At 39.2% G+C, this 15,192-nt stretch overlaps 1 protein-coding gene across 2 annotated transcripts in view; it reads left to right on the top strand.

Annotated features, from left to right (window-relative positions):
• Nucleotides 1-12,857, top strand: part of TMOD1 (tropomodulin 1) — a 68,776-nt gene extending 55,919 nt beyond the window's left edge. The window contains exons 8-11 of one of the 2 annotated variants that reach the window (XM_075210918.1): nucleotides 828-971; nucleotides 2,023-2,167; nucleotides 11,406-11,470; nucleotides 12,047-12,857. In XM_075210918.1, coding sequence (XP_075067019.1) covers nucleotides 828-971; nucleotides 2,023-2,167; nucleotides 11,406-11,470 — 354 coding nt within the window. In that variant the 3' untranslated portion in view covers nucleotides 12,047-12,857. The remainder of the gene's footprint in view (nucleotides 1-827; nucleotides 972-2,022; nucleotides 2,168-11,405; nucleotides 11,471-12,046) is intronic. The other variant, XM_075210919.1, reaches the window with a different exon arrangement.
• The last annotated feature ends 2,335 nt before the right edge of the window (nucleotides 12,858-15,192 follow it).

The following is a 15,192-nucleotide window of genomic DNA, read 5'->3' on the forward strand; positions in this document are numbered from 1 at the left end:
GCCATGCAAGAAGCGAACTTATTACAGAATATATTCTGAGTACATCTAGCATGCAGAAAAACTGGACAAATAACTGTGCAGTTGTCTGTATAATACAATAGGAACATATTTTGCACAACAACTGTCACAACCACCAGCTCATTTTAGAACCACATGGACTTAGTGGACGAAACCTTGCAAAGTGAGACTGACCATAAACACGGATGTTTGTTATCATTATTATGGGGCTGTTAGAACCCACAGAGTGATATATAATAGTTTAATTGTCTACTGTTATTACAGCTGCTCCGAAGTATATTGTCTTGTTTACCTACAAAGAGGCAAACAATTTGTAATAATAAGTAATAAGCCATAATAATAATAATAATGCCATGAATAATAAGTAATATAGGGGCATTTTGTATTCAAGCTCAGGAGCTTTGCAATTCAAGAGTTATAACATCAAGTATGATGTTATAACAATCAGTTTGGAGATTATGTAACAAAAATATGCAAGTAGAACATATGTGCTGTAAATCATAGTAACCAATCAGGCATTGACTTGTTTCTGTTTGTTATTGGACATCATTGTTATTTGCTCCACGTTATTAAATATGCCCCACAATATAATCTTAGCTTAATCCATATTACAATATTTGTTTGTATTGCTCTGGGAATTACTACATTAATACAAAACAGGCTTAGTCGTTGTGAGATCCAAAAATGGTGTTATATTGAATAGCACTGCTTCGTGCACTATGTAGTGCAACGATTCACTAATGTGACTGTCTATGTGGTCAGCTCTGAATAATACTGAATATTGATCCAGTACTTTCTTCCCGGTCAAGGCTTTGGCAGACATGTTGAAGGTTAATAGTACACTGAAGAGCTTAAATGTGGAGTCTAATTTCATCAGTGGACCCGGAATCCTGGCACTTGTTGAATCCCTCCAACAGAACACATCGCTTGTTGAGCTGAAGATAGACAATCAGGTATGATGATGACAGTTGTGATTATCCGTATTTGATGATCACTCACCTGTTTCTTTATATAAATAACTCACTATAAAAATGAGAAGAGTTAGAGGGATTTCCAGGCTATGATCTTTAGTAACAACATGCAAATATGCCTCTCCACAAGGAGATTAGACATACGGGTAGTTACATGTACATGGCTGTTTTTTGAGTCAATGTTCCATCTTCTTCTGTCCTTCTGACACAGAACATTCACCTTCAGCATCTCCTTTGTTTGCTCTACTGAGGATGCATATATAGCTCTGTACTTGATGACCAAAATATCTTATGCTGCAGTAATGAGGCCAAACCAGATCTGTCTGTTGGTGAACTGTGTCTACACACAGACTGTATCATGTTTTATTGGGGCAATAAACAAAATGCCCCAATAAAAGCCCTGTGCTTCCATTCAAAGGGCAGTGTTCTACTTTTGGAGACATTTGATATTTTATAACATATCATCATCAGCTATTTATATAGCGCCACTAATTCTGCAGCGCTGTATAGAGAACTCACTCACATCAGTCCCTGCCCCATTGGAGCTTACAGCCTAAATTCCCTAACATACACACACAGACAGCAGACAGACAGACAGACAGAGAGAGAGAGAGACTAAGGTAAATTTGATAGCAGCCAATTAACCTACTAATATGTTTTTGGTGTGTGGGAGGAAACTGGAGCACCCGGAGGAAACCCACGCAAACACGGGGAGAACATACAAACGCGACACAAATAAGACCATGTTTGGGAATTTAACTCATGACCCCAGTGCTGTGTGGCAGAAGTGCTAACCACTGCGCCACCATGTTGTCCGTATTAAACCATTGATTTATACATTAATTATGAATGTACAGAGTTCAGCTTTCTGTTTTGGGCTACATTTCAAGATTCTTATGTTTAGGTCTCAATTAAGAATTCTAATTTGCAGAAGTCATTATGTTTTTGTTGTAATTCATTCTTCTTTTCACATAGTATCAATCTGTAAAGTGTGTATTTTTTAAGTTTTGCTTCTTAATTTTATTTCCTTTAGAGTCAACCTCTTGGCAATAAAGTGGAAATGGAAATTGCGAGTATGTTAGAAAAAAATTCATCACTTTTAAAATTTGGTTATCACTTCACTCAGCAAGGACCCAGACTACGCGCGTCTAACTCCATGATGAACAATAATGATCTCGGTGAGTTAGGGCTGTATATTGTCATGTTTACAAGCACCTTCCAGAATATCATGTAACAGTGCATTGGATTGAGCTTGGGAGATGGGGCCTGATTCATCTTCCAATGCAATATGAATGCAACATATGTTTTAAAAATAAACAAACGTAACATGTACGCGTGTACGTCCACGTTCAAATAAACATTACTTGCCGTATGTAGACAGACAGAACACAGTGCATATGTGCAATATAAAGTCCCATAAGAACGCATGCAAAAAAAATAAAAACATATATATATATTTTTTTTAAATTTCTTTACATTAAATACATAGATCAGGATGTTGTTACTGCGTACTGTACATAAAGTGCTTTTTTTTATAGTTTCTCTTTCTTGTTCAGGCATGCATACGTATAGTCATCACCTGATAAAAAGAAGCACAGCGCTGAGAGTTACCACCAGAACTAAATACAATGGTGACACTAACACAAAATATAATGATCATACAATTTAACTGGTACCAGATATAATATATATATATATATATATATATATATATCTATAAGGTGGAGTTAAAAATAGCGGAATCCTTATGACGCATAAGTTATTGGATAATAGGGAAAAACTATCCACTTACACCTGCCCTGTAGCTGGTGCAAATGATAGGGCTAAAAAAACACATACTTAAGAAATACCCTGAACTTGAATCGGCAGCAACTACATAGACAAACCATTACTGTAGATTGTCTACATCCATCTATCCATTTCCATCCACGTTCTGCGTTTCAAGTCGTAGGCAGTTGTTAGTGTCAGTTTTTGTTCAGACATGAATTGCATGCAATTGCATTCATGGGCGTAAATCCATTTCTGAGCATGAGTGAAGAGCAATTTCAAGTAACGGCACACAAAGGGGCTTAAGTCCAAAGATGAGCCAGGCCCATAATATTTACATTAAACTATACCAACTTTAAATACCATTATCCCCTGTTAAATATTCCTCTGAAATATTGTCCAAGTGTTTCTTGAGACAGGCCTGGGGGGGGTGAGGGGGTTTAGAAAGAATATTGTCTGAATGTATCTGAAGTAAAGGCTGTTTGAATGGCTGTCCTTGATGTTCTTCTGCTTGTCTGCCTGATGTCATAGGAACAAGTAAGAACACCTTTATAGCTAGAAGTGTTTCTTTATATAACTCTATCTTCACATGGAGGCTTCATTAACGCTGAAAGGACTTTTAAAGAGAAGGTATTCCTGGGATTTACCTGGCTTTGGCTTTAATCGAACAATGGTCTTAAGTAACCTGATTATTACAGTCTTTTATCCCTTTGAATTGAGTCTTTTTTCTGCACCTTTCCTAAGAAATTCTTAAACATTCAAAATTTTAGGAGACTGAAAATCATCCCGATGTTCCAATGAACATTTCTCAAATACTTCCCAGATATATCCTATGTAATATGATACAGTATATGTATATACAAAAATATAATATGTATATGCAGTTTTCTGGGTGAAAAAATAGTTGCAAGTAGTTTTTCTGAAAAACCTTTATCTGTTAGAGTTTACCTTTTGATTTCTAGGCCCTTGAAGCAAAAAGGTTGTGGCTGAGTAGGCTCATTGGGCCTTGCATTAGAAGAACTGTTGTTTGAAGTAACATTCTGGGACTCTCTTTAAATAAAGCTAGGAGGAAAGGGAATGAGTGCTTCAGAGAAAAATGGAATGGCAGCTATTACTGTTGACTCTTGAGTTATTTTTTTTAGTACCTTCATAATCCAGAAGAAAAATTTAAGCTAATCAGAACTGTTGTCATATTATTTGAGTGGATTCTTAGACATCTGTTCTGTGACAAGCAGCTCTGACTTCTGGAACATCAAAGAAGACTCATGTCTAGATAGAGTTCCATGTCCCATGTATCAACAAATTATATTTGGACTTGTTATACCTCTATATGCACAGTCACTGGTGATATACACGTCTTGCATATTTTTTTGTACGTTTTCCTCAGAGCACTTCTCAGTATTTGTTTATATATGTTGATTTTAATGCAATGACTTTTGAATATTTGTTCTAGTCACTCTATTTCATTTATGACAACTTGGTACATTGCCTCATACAATACTATTGATATATTGAGTAAAGTATTAGTAGACTTCGAATAATATACATATACAACCCACACTTTGTCTGATAATACAACTTTATTTTGATTATCCATTATTTACTAGTGCACCTGGAAACTTGTGGTTTATTGTGTTGAATATTTGGGGACTGGGACCACTCCCCTACAATTATTTTCCCACTGGCAGCAAACTGATCCACATCGTACTTAAGGGAAGCGTGGATTCCGCCTCCTTTGTTTCTTAAATCTATACTGTTGTTCCAAGCCACTGGTATACCAAAAAACATCATAGCATTTGTAAACAGCTCATCTGTGCACAATTCTTATAATCCATTCAATAAGCTGAACTGAATACTAGCTATCTTGGTGTCTCTGCTTAATTCATATATTTTGAAAAAGAGAAAAATAGAAAAATGCAAGGAAGCAATAAAAAAAACAACTGGACTTTGGACGAGGGAGAAGGTCTGTGTATACAGCCAGATGTAGTATAAAAAATATTTGAGAAGTAGTAGTGCATATAGTAGTACTACCGACCGGTTTCGGCATTTCAGCATCTTGGCGCCATTTTCAAGGCAGAGCATTTTTTTAATCTTCTTCATATTTTTCTATTTCTATTTAAGGTTCACCTCAGCATCCAAATATATGCAGCTTTAGCTAAAATATAATTCACACAGCATTCACACAGAAATTGTGAATTCTTAAATAAGGCATAATCTGGCATTATGAATGTTAAAATGATTATGGAACTCTCCAACAGTATCATGTTTCCCAATTATGGATGTATGATTTGGGGGTAAATGTATCAAGCTGAGAGTTTTCCGGCGGGTTTGAAAAACCATTCAGATTCTAGATATCAGTTATTAAGTACATTCTACAAAATGATAGCTAGGATCTGATTGGTTGCTATAGGCAACATCTCCACTTTTCGAAGCTGCTGGAAAACTCTCAGCTTGATACATTTACCTCTTGGGGCTAGATTTACTAAACTGCGGGTTTGAAAAAGTGGAGATGTTGCCTATAGCAACCAATCAGATTCTAGCTTTCATTTATTTAGTACCTTCTACAAAATGATAGCTAGAATCTGATAGGTTGCTATAGGCAACATCCCCACTTTTTCAAACCCGCAGCTTAATAAATCTAGCCCTTGGTGTCCTTGCACATGTCATTTGTGAAGCAATCTGTGAATGAATGAACATAGAGTGGTTTTGTATACTCAAGTCTGGACAATGTTTTTTATGATAAAGCAATGGAGATTTTTTTATTATACTGTTTTTCTTTAATGAATTTACAGCACACTAGCATGACTCCCTGGTCTCTGGTCTGATTAGAGTGTGTTAGAGACCCTGCTACTGTGCATTGGGTCTATAAAATCTTCCTAAAGAGTTAAAAAACCTCTCTTGCCATAGTGATTAATAGAGCACTATTTCAGTGATGCTGCATTATCCTTCTAACAAGCAATAATTGAATTGAAAAACCCCGCCTGATGCCATACTACAAATACATGGCTGAAAAGCACAGACAGCGCTAGAGAGGCAATATATTTATTAAAAAATGCAAGCCAATTAATTACATCTGAAATTGCAAAACCCATTTAAATATTAAGGAAGGCTGAAGATAGTAGGAAAGCCCATACACCCTAGGATCTTGGTGGCCTTAGTGTGTTTTAGAACTTTGTGTCTCCGACCCCAATGATCACAGGAGAGCTACTGAATCAGTGGCGCACGCAGGGGGGGTTTCTGAGTCTCTAGAAATCCCCCCTGCGCTAACTAAGTGGCCACTGTCCTATACAGCAGCCGCGGCGCTGTCAAAGAAGCGTCCGCGACGGTGCTGTATTGTATACAGCACCACCGCAGACGCTTCTTAGACAGCGCCGCAGCTGCTGTATAGGACAGTGCTGGCGAAACGGAGCTGCTGCGCATCCGCCGGCGCGTGCGCAGCAGCTCTCTCTCGTGTTTTTTTTTTTTTGGGTGGGTTTTCGGTCGGTGGGGAGAAACCCCCCCGACAATCCTCCGTGCGCCCCTGTGGATATCAATCAGGACTGACAATGACCGAATCTGACCATATATGTGATCATCATCCAGTCATGCTACTAGAGCTTTTTCAGATTTGTCATATAGATCTATATTCTTACTGTATATGGTCAAATCTGACAGGGATCCAAGCAGCTTTAGGAACCCTCTGTTTGTACATGGGGGGGTCTGTCCGACAAAATCGTTGGTGGGGGGAGCTGGAACAAAACATAAAAACAAACAAAAAAAAATGAATACTCACGTGATCGGCGCCGCGTCCCTCCTCTCTTCTCTGCACCATTCACACTGGCTGCTGGACGTGACGTCATCAAGTCACGCCCGGCAGTCAGTGAGGAGCGCCGGACAAGACCAAGGCAGAAGACAGAAGAGAAGAGAAGAAAAGAAAGAAGCTGACAAAAGGTAAGGAAAGAAACGGAGAGGCAAGGGGAGGAAGGAAAACAGAAGGGGACAGTACTATAAAGCAGAGGGAGTAAAAAAACAGGGGAGAGAGGCTGAGATTAAAAAAAAAAAAAAGAGAGAAGCACTTATAAAAAAAAAAAAGGGGGAGAGAAGCACTTATAAAAAAAAAAAGGGGGGAGAGAAGCACTTATAAAAAAAAAAAGGGGGGAGAGAAGCACTTATAAAAAAAAAAGGGCAGAGTCACAGAGTAAAAAAGAATGGGCAGAGAGACTAAGAGTAAAAAAAAAAAAGGGGGAGAGAGGCACAGAGTAAAAAATAATGGGGGAAAGCAGCATGGAGGGCGCAGTGTGAGCATAAGGGGGCACAGTGTAGTGATGAAGGGGCACAGTATTGTGTGTGTGATGGCACAGGGGGCTTGTTGCAATGTGGTGTGTGTAAGGTAGGTGGTGGCTAATTAATTGGTGCTATTTTGTTTGTAGGGTGATGGTGAGGCAATTTAATAGTGGGGACTATTAATTTAAGATGGGGTGGTTTGGGGGCTATTGAATATGGGGGTGAGTTTAGGGAGAATGAGGTCTATTTATTAAATGTCACTATGAGTTATTTAATGGCAGTGATGATTGCGGGAAATAGGTATTGCTGTTTGCAGGAAGGGAATAGGTTTGTTTATTAAATGTGAATACTATTATTTTAATGTTGGGGCTGGAGGAAGACCTAATTATTAATCATGGGTGCTATTGATTTAACGACGGGGCTGGCTGTAATTTTCTAAATGTAGCCATTTTTTTTTTCCAAATAGGCCCTTCAACATTGCAGGATCCAGACAAGCCACAACTAAAGAAACCAGCAGCCACAGGTGGAGAAAGTGAGAACAGGTAGGAGAGAGCAGCACAGTGTGTGAAATGTTGTGATTCTAGTAGGGACAATACCAATTTTTGGTGAGTGTTGTGCCCACTGCATTCTTTGTATACTACACTGTGGTGCTAGATGTCCTGAAAGTCAGGAGTACTTGGACATATGTGACGCTCCAGCACATTGAGAGCCTAGTGATTTTGATGTTAGCCACGCCCCCATGGCGCATTTGCCATGCCCCCAAAGGCATGACCACACCCCTGAAAAAAATTGCGGCGCAATTTTTTTTGCATGCTTGACTATAAGGGGGGCCCCATGAATTTGTTGTACCGGGGCCCTGAATTCCTCTTGGCAGCCCTGGATATGCTACAAACTCAGACAGCAGTTGCAGACTTATTTTAAGTTTACGTTATATATGCTCATGTAGCTGTTTAGCTATCTGTAAGGTTTTCATTGAGGTCATATGACCGTTAAAAGTCTCAGATGTGGAATCTTTCCATGAGACAAAAGAGGATTTTTATACTTACGATAAATCCCTTTCTCTGATTCCATCTGGGGGACACTGCAACCATGGGGCTGTAGTTGGAGAGTGTAGAGTTGGTCTTTGGACATAAATAAGTAATGCCCTGACCACATCTAAATATTCGAAGGAAGAACCTGCGGAAGCATCCTGGAACACTGGAACCACTATTTCCTGATTAATATGAAATCCGGAAACTACTTTCAGTTGAAAGGAAGGGACAGTCCGAAGCACCACCCTGTCATCATGGAAGACTAGGAAAGGCTCCCTGCAGGAAAGCTCTGACACTCGTCTAGCCAACGCTATCACCAGCAGGAACACCACCTTCCATGTCAGAAATTTAAGGTCCGCTGACTGTAAGGGTTCTATAGGAGGTTCCGGAAGCATAGATAGTACCAAATTCAGATTCCAGGGTGCCGTGGGAGGAACAAAGGGAGGTTGAATGTGCAGGATACCCTGCAAAAAAGTGCAGACTTCCAGAAGGTCCGCCAGATGCCTCTGGAAGAAGATGGAAAGGGCCGAGACCTGAATCTGTAAGGATCCCAGGCGGAGCCATACATCAAGACCATTTTGAAGAAAACCTAGCAGCCGGGAAAATGAAATTTACTTGGATTGTGTGCCCGGTCTTCACACCATTTAATGTAAATGCGCCACATTCTATGGTAAATGCGAGCTGACGCTGACTTTCTTGCCTGTAACAGGGTATTCACCACCCTGGAGGAAAACCCTTTTGACCGCCAGAGACTAGCTTTAACAGCCATGCCGTCAAAGCCAGCCAAGGCAGGTTCTTATGCTGACAAGGAACCTGCAGAAGGAGGTCGTTGCGAAGAGGCAGACAAAGTCCTTGTCCCACTGCCATGAAAAGGATGTTTGCATACCATACCCTGCGGGGCCAATGGGGAGCTACCAGTATAACTGGTAGTTCTTCCTGTTTGACCCTCCGGAGTACTCGGGTAAGCACTGGAATGGGAGAGAAAAGATATCCTAGCCAAAAATTCCAGTGCATTGTCATTATGTCCACCTCCACCGCCAGCGGGTCCCTTGCTCTTGCACAGAACCTGGGAACCTGCCGATCGTGTCTGGGCACCATAAGATCTAGATCCGGAAGGCCCCACTTTCGGACTAAGATCTAAAATACCTCTGGGTGGAGGGACCATGCCCCTGGCTTTGCTGTGTGACGATTTAGAATGTCGGCTTCCCAATTTAGAATGCCTGGAATGAATACGGCTGACAGACATGGGACAAACTGTTCTGCCCAAGCAAATATCTGGGCTGATATGCCCATTGCCCTTGGACTCCTTGTCCCTCCCAGTTTGTTGACATATACCACCGCCGTGGCACTGTCCGATTGTAATTGTACTGGGAGTTCCTGAATTAGGGACTGAGCCCCTTTGAGAGTAATTAACATGGCCTTCAACTCCAGGCTATTTATTGGAAGGGAACTGTCTTGTTCCGACCAAAGACCCTGAAGGTGCAAATGTAGCGCTACTGCACCCCAGCCCTTTAGACTGGCATTGTTAAGATGATCCAGAAGCACGGGGAAAAGGATCTGCCCATGCTTAGGTGTTCTTGATTCTTCCACCACCTGAGAGATAGACGAGCCTCTGAGGACAACAGTATTCTCTGGTGCTCCAAGTGGAGAGATGAACCTGACCAATTCTTTAGGAGATCCCCCTGGAACTATCTTGAGTGAAACGTTCCATAGGGGATTATCTCGAAAGTCGAGACCAGCTTGCCCAGTAACCTCATGCAAAGAAGCATGGAAGGCCTGTGACTGTCTAGGACCCTGGTCACTAGGTCTTGTACCGAGCGAACCTTGTCCTGTGGAAGGAAAATTTTCTGCCTTCTGGTGCCCATTATGAGACCTAAGAAAATCATCTTCTGGACTGGTATTAACTGAGGCTTCTGGACATTTATCAACCAACCGTGAAGCTGCAGGGTTTTCTATAATGAGGTGTAAATGCTGACGAAGCTGATCTGAGGGGGCTTTGATAAGCAAGTCGTCGAGATAGGGCACTATGCTTACCGCCATGGAACGGAGACAGGCAACCATTACTACCATGATTTTTGTAAATACTCTGGGCGCTGTGGCCAGGCCAAAAGGAAACGCCCTGAACTGGTAATGGGCCGCCAACCATGAAGCGGAGCACTCATCAACTTCTTGGGGCCTCTTCCATAGTCACAGAAGTGAGTGTGGCCCTCTGCCCTCTTGGCAACCCTGCCCCTACATTGTACATGCTAGTTGTGAAGCTGTTTCCTTTTGAAACACAGTGGGGCATATTTCAGCCCCAAGCCTAATATATGGGATTTATTATATTGTTATTGGAGAAGGGGAGCTAACCTATATTGTAATGAAGCCCAAAGGTAGCATTAAACACCACCTCCCAGATCTTTCACATCTCATATGGTACTTGTGTTTGGGTTTATATTCAGTGCACATTTGTAAAAAAAAAAAACAACAAACAAAAACACACACTTTGTTCCTTCACGGTGTTAGTATTACCCTAGTCCCACACCAGCTGTGGCCATGAAGCCAAATAATTAAACCCTGGTCTCACAACACATCAGATGGGATGGAGTCCCCAAAATTAGATTGGGACCAAATCATTATGCTACCCCACTGCACCAGTTGGCAGCTATGTTATTTTTCTGTCTCCCATGACATAAGGCACAGCCCAGGGAATTGTATGAGGGTTCTAGAACATAATATTACTGTGGTCCCAGGTCTTGCATCGTAACTAATAAAAGTTTAATTTTGCATTATTGAGCTGTGGTGTCCCAGTGATGGACACTATTGTAGGTCACAGTAGCTTAGTAAATGACATTTGGGGACAATTTTTCCTTTATACGCAGTAACATAAAATGTGTTAATTATCTGCATGGGATGTGCTTGTAGAGGGATTCGTTCCCAACAGAGATCTATAATCTTTAAATGTATTTGTAAGATATCTGCGCCAGTTCACTAGTAATAAGCATAAGAAATATATGTTGTATTGAGGTTAAATAGTGTATGATATAGTCTCATATTACATACAAATAATGAAGTGTAATAGTAATTATCACCTACATATTGTATCAAAAAGTAACAAGTCTGAACAGAAAAGGTGCAAATATTGCTGCAAATCTTCCAATGTTTTCACATGCAATTTTCTCAATATAAGTTACACACCATAGATTGCATATTTTGAACAAATCTGATGTAACTCACCGATACAAAATAAATGTTTCATCATGTGTTGTATGTGTATAGAATAGTAAGATATATGATTTGATCATAACACTTTTTCTTCCTTCGGCTTCTTTTGTTAATTGCAATTGGACCTATCTGATCTGCTTCTTGTTTGCAGCTCGTATACATAGATCTGATGTCCCGTGGCATAAGTTTTCAGCTCTGGACCTGGAGGATGCATAAGTATAGATACTATCTCTATACATCTTTCCTGGCAACACTTCATATCTATGCCACACAGGCAGTGCTCTAGTCTGCCACCTTCTGGCTCTGCACAGCACTTACTGTAATCTTGCTTTCAATCAAAAAATATTGCTTTCTCCTTTCTACAATCTTTTAATGCTGTTTTTTCTATGCTTTATTTATTGTTTCAAGTTATTTGAATTGAATTTTTATTGTTTGCATATTTAAATACATTCAGTGTAGTTTGACATCAAATTAGACTTGGGATGTTATTTTGATGCAGTTTATAGATTAAACAAAAGTAAAAAGGAATAAAAAAAAAAACAAAGCAAAATGACCAGTTAGACAGCAAGAAGAGGAGTTGTTTTGGTGTGTAAGAATAGGGGAAATCAGATACAGATGCACCTCATATGCAATATAAATGTTCCCACTTCTCAGTGGTGAAATGGCTAATAGACACCTATGAATACTTCAATCAAAAGTTTATTTTCTCCATGAAAGCATAGAACACAAGTCAGGGTTTTTTCCAATTCATTTCTAGGTTTTTACTCAGTTCTTATTTGTTTGCTTTAACAGTGAGGAAGAGAAGGCTGGCTGACTTAGATGGCCCAATTTTTCCGAGATGCCGAAGTGGGGTGTAGAGCCGAGGTGAAGAGTACACCACCCAGCAGGACCCCTTTTAATGAGAGTTTGTGCCAGAGCGTGGAATCCTTAAACCAGAGTGAGAGCCCAGCAACTGTGTTACATACCTCAGTCCTCTATTGTGCCAGACATTATGCACCCAAGTGGATCAACATCATATCATCTATAAGCAGAAATACACAACGTCTTCCTGTATTCTGACGAATCCTGTTTCCAGACCAACGTGTCAGATATTGCAACAGTCATTCATTTTGCCGTTGGTGTTTCCTGAGTAATTGGGATCAATTCATTGATTCTTTACATATATACTACTCCATAAGCTATATTATCAACATCCAGTGAACATAAAACACAATGGAAAGACACTAATAGGCCTAATAGTCTGTAATGCAGTTACATAAAGTTACTTAATATTGAAAAATACATCAATTTAAACTATTTCTTTAACTCCTGCATATCATATTGTTGCCCCATTGCTGATTAAGGGAAAGATACTATTGAATACACTGTTGATTTGGGTCAATTGGAGAATCAGTATTTCCCTGTTCGTAGAGCACAGCTGTGTATAGCAACATGGATCTTGAAAAATTCAGTATGTCACTCCACTCCCCTTCCCACATTCCATGTCTTTCCTATCCTAATTGTTGAAATTATATTACTGTGTTGCAAATGGACAACGACTTTCTTCTATTCTGTCCTCAATATGTTATCTGCAGTACACATGGTATTAAAAGTTTATCAGAGATGCCTATATTGAAATTTAGATTATTAACATTTAGCAGTCATGTTTGTTTTTTCATTGTAAACATTTTAAATCTCAGTTAGGTCATGCCTTTGTTTTCAACATTTTCTAAATTTCAGTCTGGTTATGTTAACAGATTATTGAAAAATCTCTTGTGATCCTGGGCCAAGCCCTGCAGAGCTAGTTTAATATAGTTTTTTATGCATTGATTTTAATTACAGCACCAGGTAAAAGAAGCCGTTTTTTAAAGATGTTGCGGTGTTAAAATAAGCTTTATATGCTGTTACTATGAACATTTCCCTACAGCAAGACCCTAACGCACTCTGAAAACCCACCACTTTAATAAAGCCTACTCCCACCTATACTACTTACATGGATACTTCTTCAATACTGCCACAATCACCACTGTGAATCACAGTCTTCCCTCTAGAGTGTAAACTTTTACAAAGAGCCCCCTATCTGCCCTTTTTTAAAAACTGCACTTTGTTTACCTTATATGTCCCAGTTTTATATATGTCAGTGATACAGTGGACTGTGGTGCCTTATAAATCAATGACAATATTAATAATGTAGGAATTGTTGACAGCCTTAACAAATAATATGACTCTTTGGGAAGCGAGCAAAAATGAGCGCTACATCTGTTAAAAAAAAACAAAAAAAAAAAACTGTGCGAGGTGTCTCATGGCCGTTCCGAAGGGACCTCAAGCAGATTTTTTTTCTTCAATTGAATTCTTCCCTAAGGGTTAGATTTACTTACATGGAATTTATGCAGTGTGAAAGTACAAAGATTGATCCACTCAATATCGGGAATCATTTGACTTGAGAACATTTTCAAGAAGATTGATTGCATAGTATATAATGAAAAGCAGCATAATATCATGTGCCTTCATTACAGTGTAATCAGTAAATCCATCATTTAGTTATACAGGGCAGTATCTTGTGAAATATGATGGATTATGCAGTCTAGAGGATTGTATTTTGTGATCCTTAATGTAAGTGTGATAAACTACTGAGCCTACTATGGCAGCTTTCTTTTTTTCACTTTATTATGGCATCAAAATAATTATTGATTTACATTGTGCTTGAAATACAGTGATAATCAGCATTTTATACCCATTAGTAGCTTCTGTGCTGAGACTCATGAGTGTTGTAACCTCAACACTGCTTTAGTAGAAGGAGGAACCCTATGCAGGCTTGTGTGTATAAACATATTTTATTTCTCTACTAATCTGAACTATGTCACATTGCAATACATTTCTGCTTTTCCCACTTATCCAATAGCCTTTGCTAAATTAAATCATTATTTTAGAATGTTGTTACATTTACAATGAAGGGAACTGGAGGAAAAATAGTGCAGGCATAGGGATTATTAATGCCTATACTGCTATACAACTGTTATTTACATAGCAGCTATGCAAAACAGAGCGTTGACCAAATCTGATACATCATTATCTTCCTGTGGTTGGTGCTCCATTTGTCATTACTGCACATGGCAGATTAAATTCCATTGCTCTCCTATGCCACATTTTTCTGCTCTCCGTAGTTCAATATCTCCACCAAGTGCATTCTGTATAAAATGAATAGCTGTATTCTAGAAATAATTTAACATTGGAATTTATTTATTTTTGCTGGTGATCGCCCTCCACCCCCCCGGCTTCCGCATCATAAGTAAAGATTTATATACATAAGAAAGAAATGTAAAGAAGTATTGAAATAAAAACTGCTAGGATCCTTTATGGAGAGCAACTCTCTAACTTGAGGCTCAGCCCTACATTGGTTTCCTCAATTGTGGGCCTTATGAAAAGACTCAGGTTGGTAAGTATGTTGCTAATCTATACTGCAGAACATTATACTGTCTCCTAATGTCACATGCTTAAGCTTATCAGATGATGCAATCTAAGCATCATGTGTAGGGTGATACTAAGGTGAGAACCAAACATCAGGTACGCTGTATAAAACACAATTTAAAAAACACAACCCCTCTCCTTACTCCCAGTCAAAAACAAAATTCTAAAAACGATTCTTATGTCCATCCAGCACTTATTTGTTAGTATAGTTTTTATATATTTATATATATATATATATATATATATATATATATATATTACATACAATTAAATACACACACACACGCACTTTACCACTACTGTGATTTTGTAATAGCTCTCCTTATGTCATAAAATGGAGTTTGTATGTTCTCCCTGTGTTTGCGTGGGTTTCCTCCCACACTCCAAAAACATGGTAGTAGGTTAATTGGCTGCTATCAAATTGACCCTAGTCTCTCTCTCTCTCTCTCTCTCTCTCTGTATGTATGTTAAAGAATTTAGACTGTAAGCTC

The sequence above is a fragment of the Mixophyes fleayi genome, chromosome 1, assembly GCF_038048845.1.
Source record: "Mixophyes fleayi isolate aMixFle1 chromosome 1, aMixFle1.hap1, whole genome shotgun sequence".
In the NCBI taxonomy this organism is placed as follows: Eukaryota; Metazoa; Chordata; class Amphibia; order Anura; family Limnodynastidae; genus Mixophyes; species Mixophyes fleayi.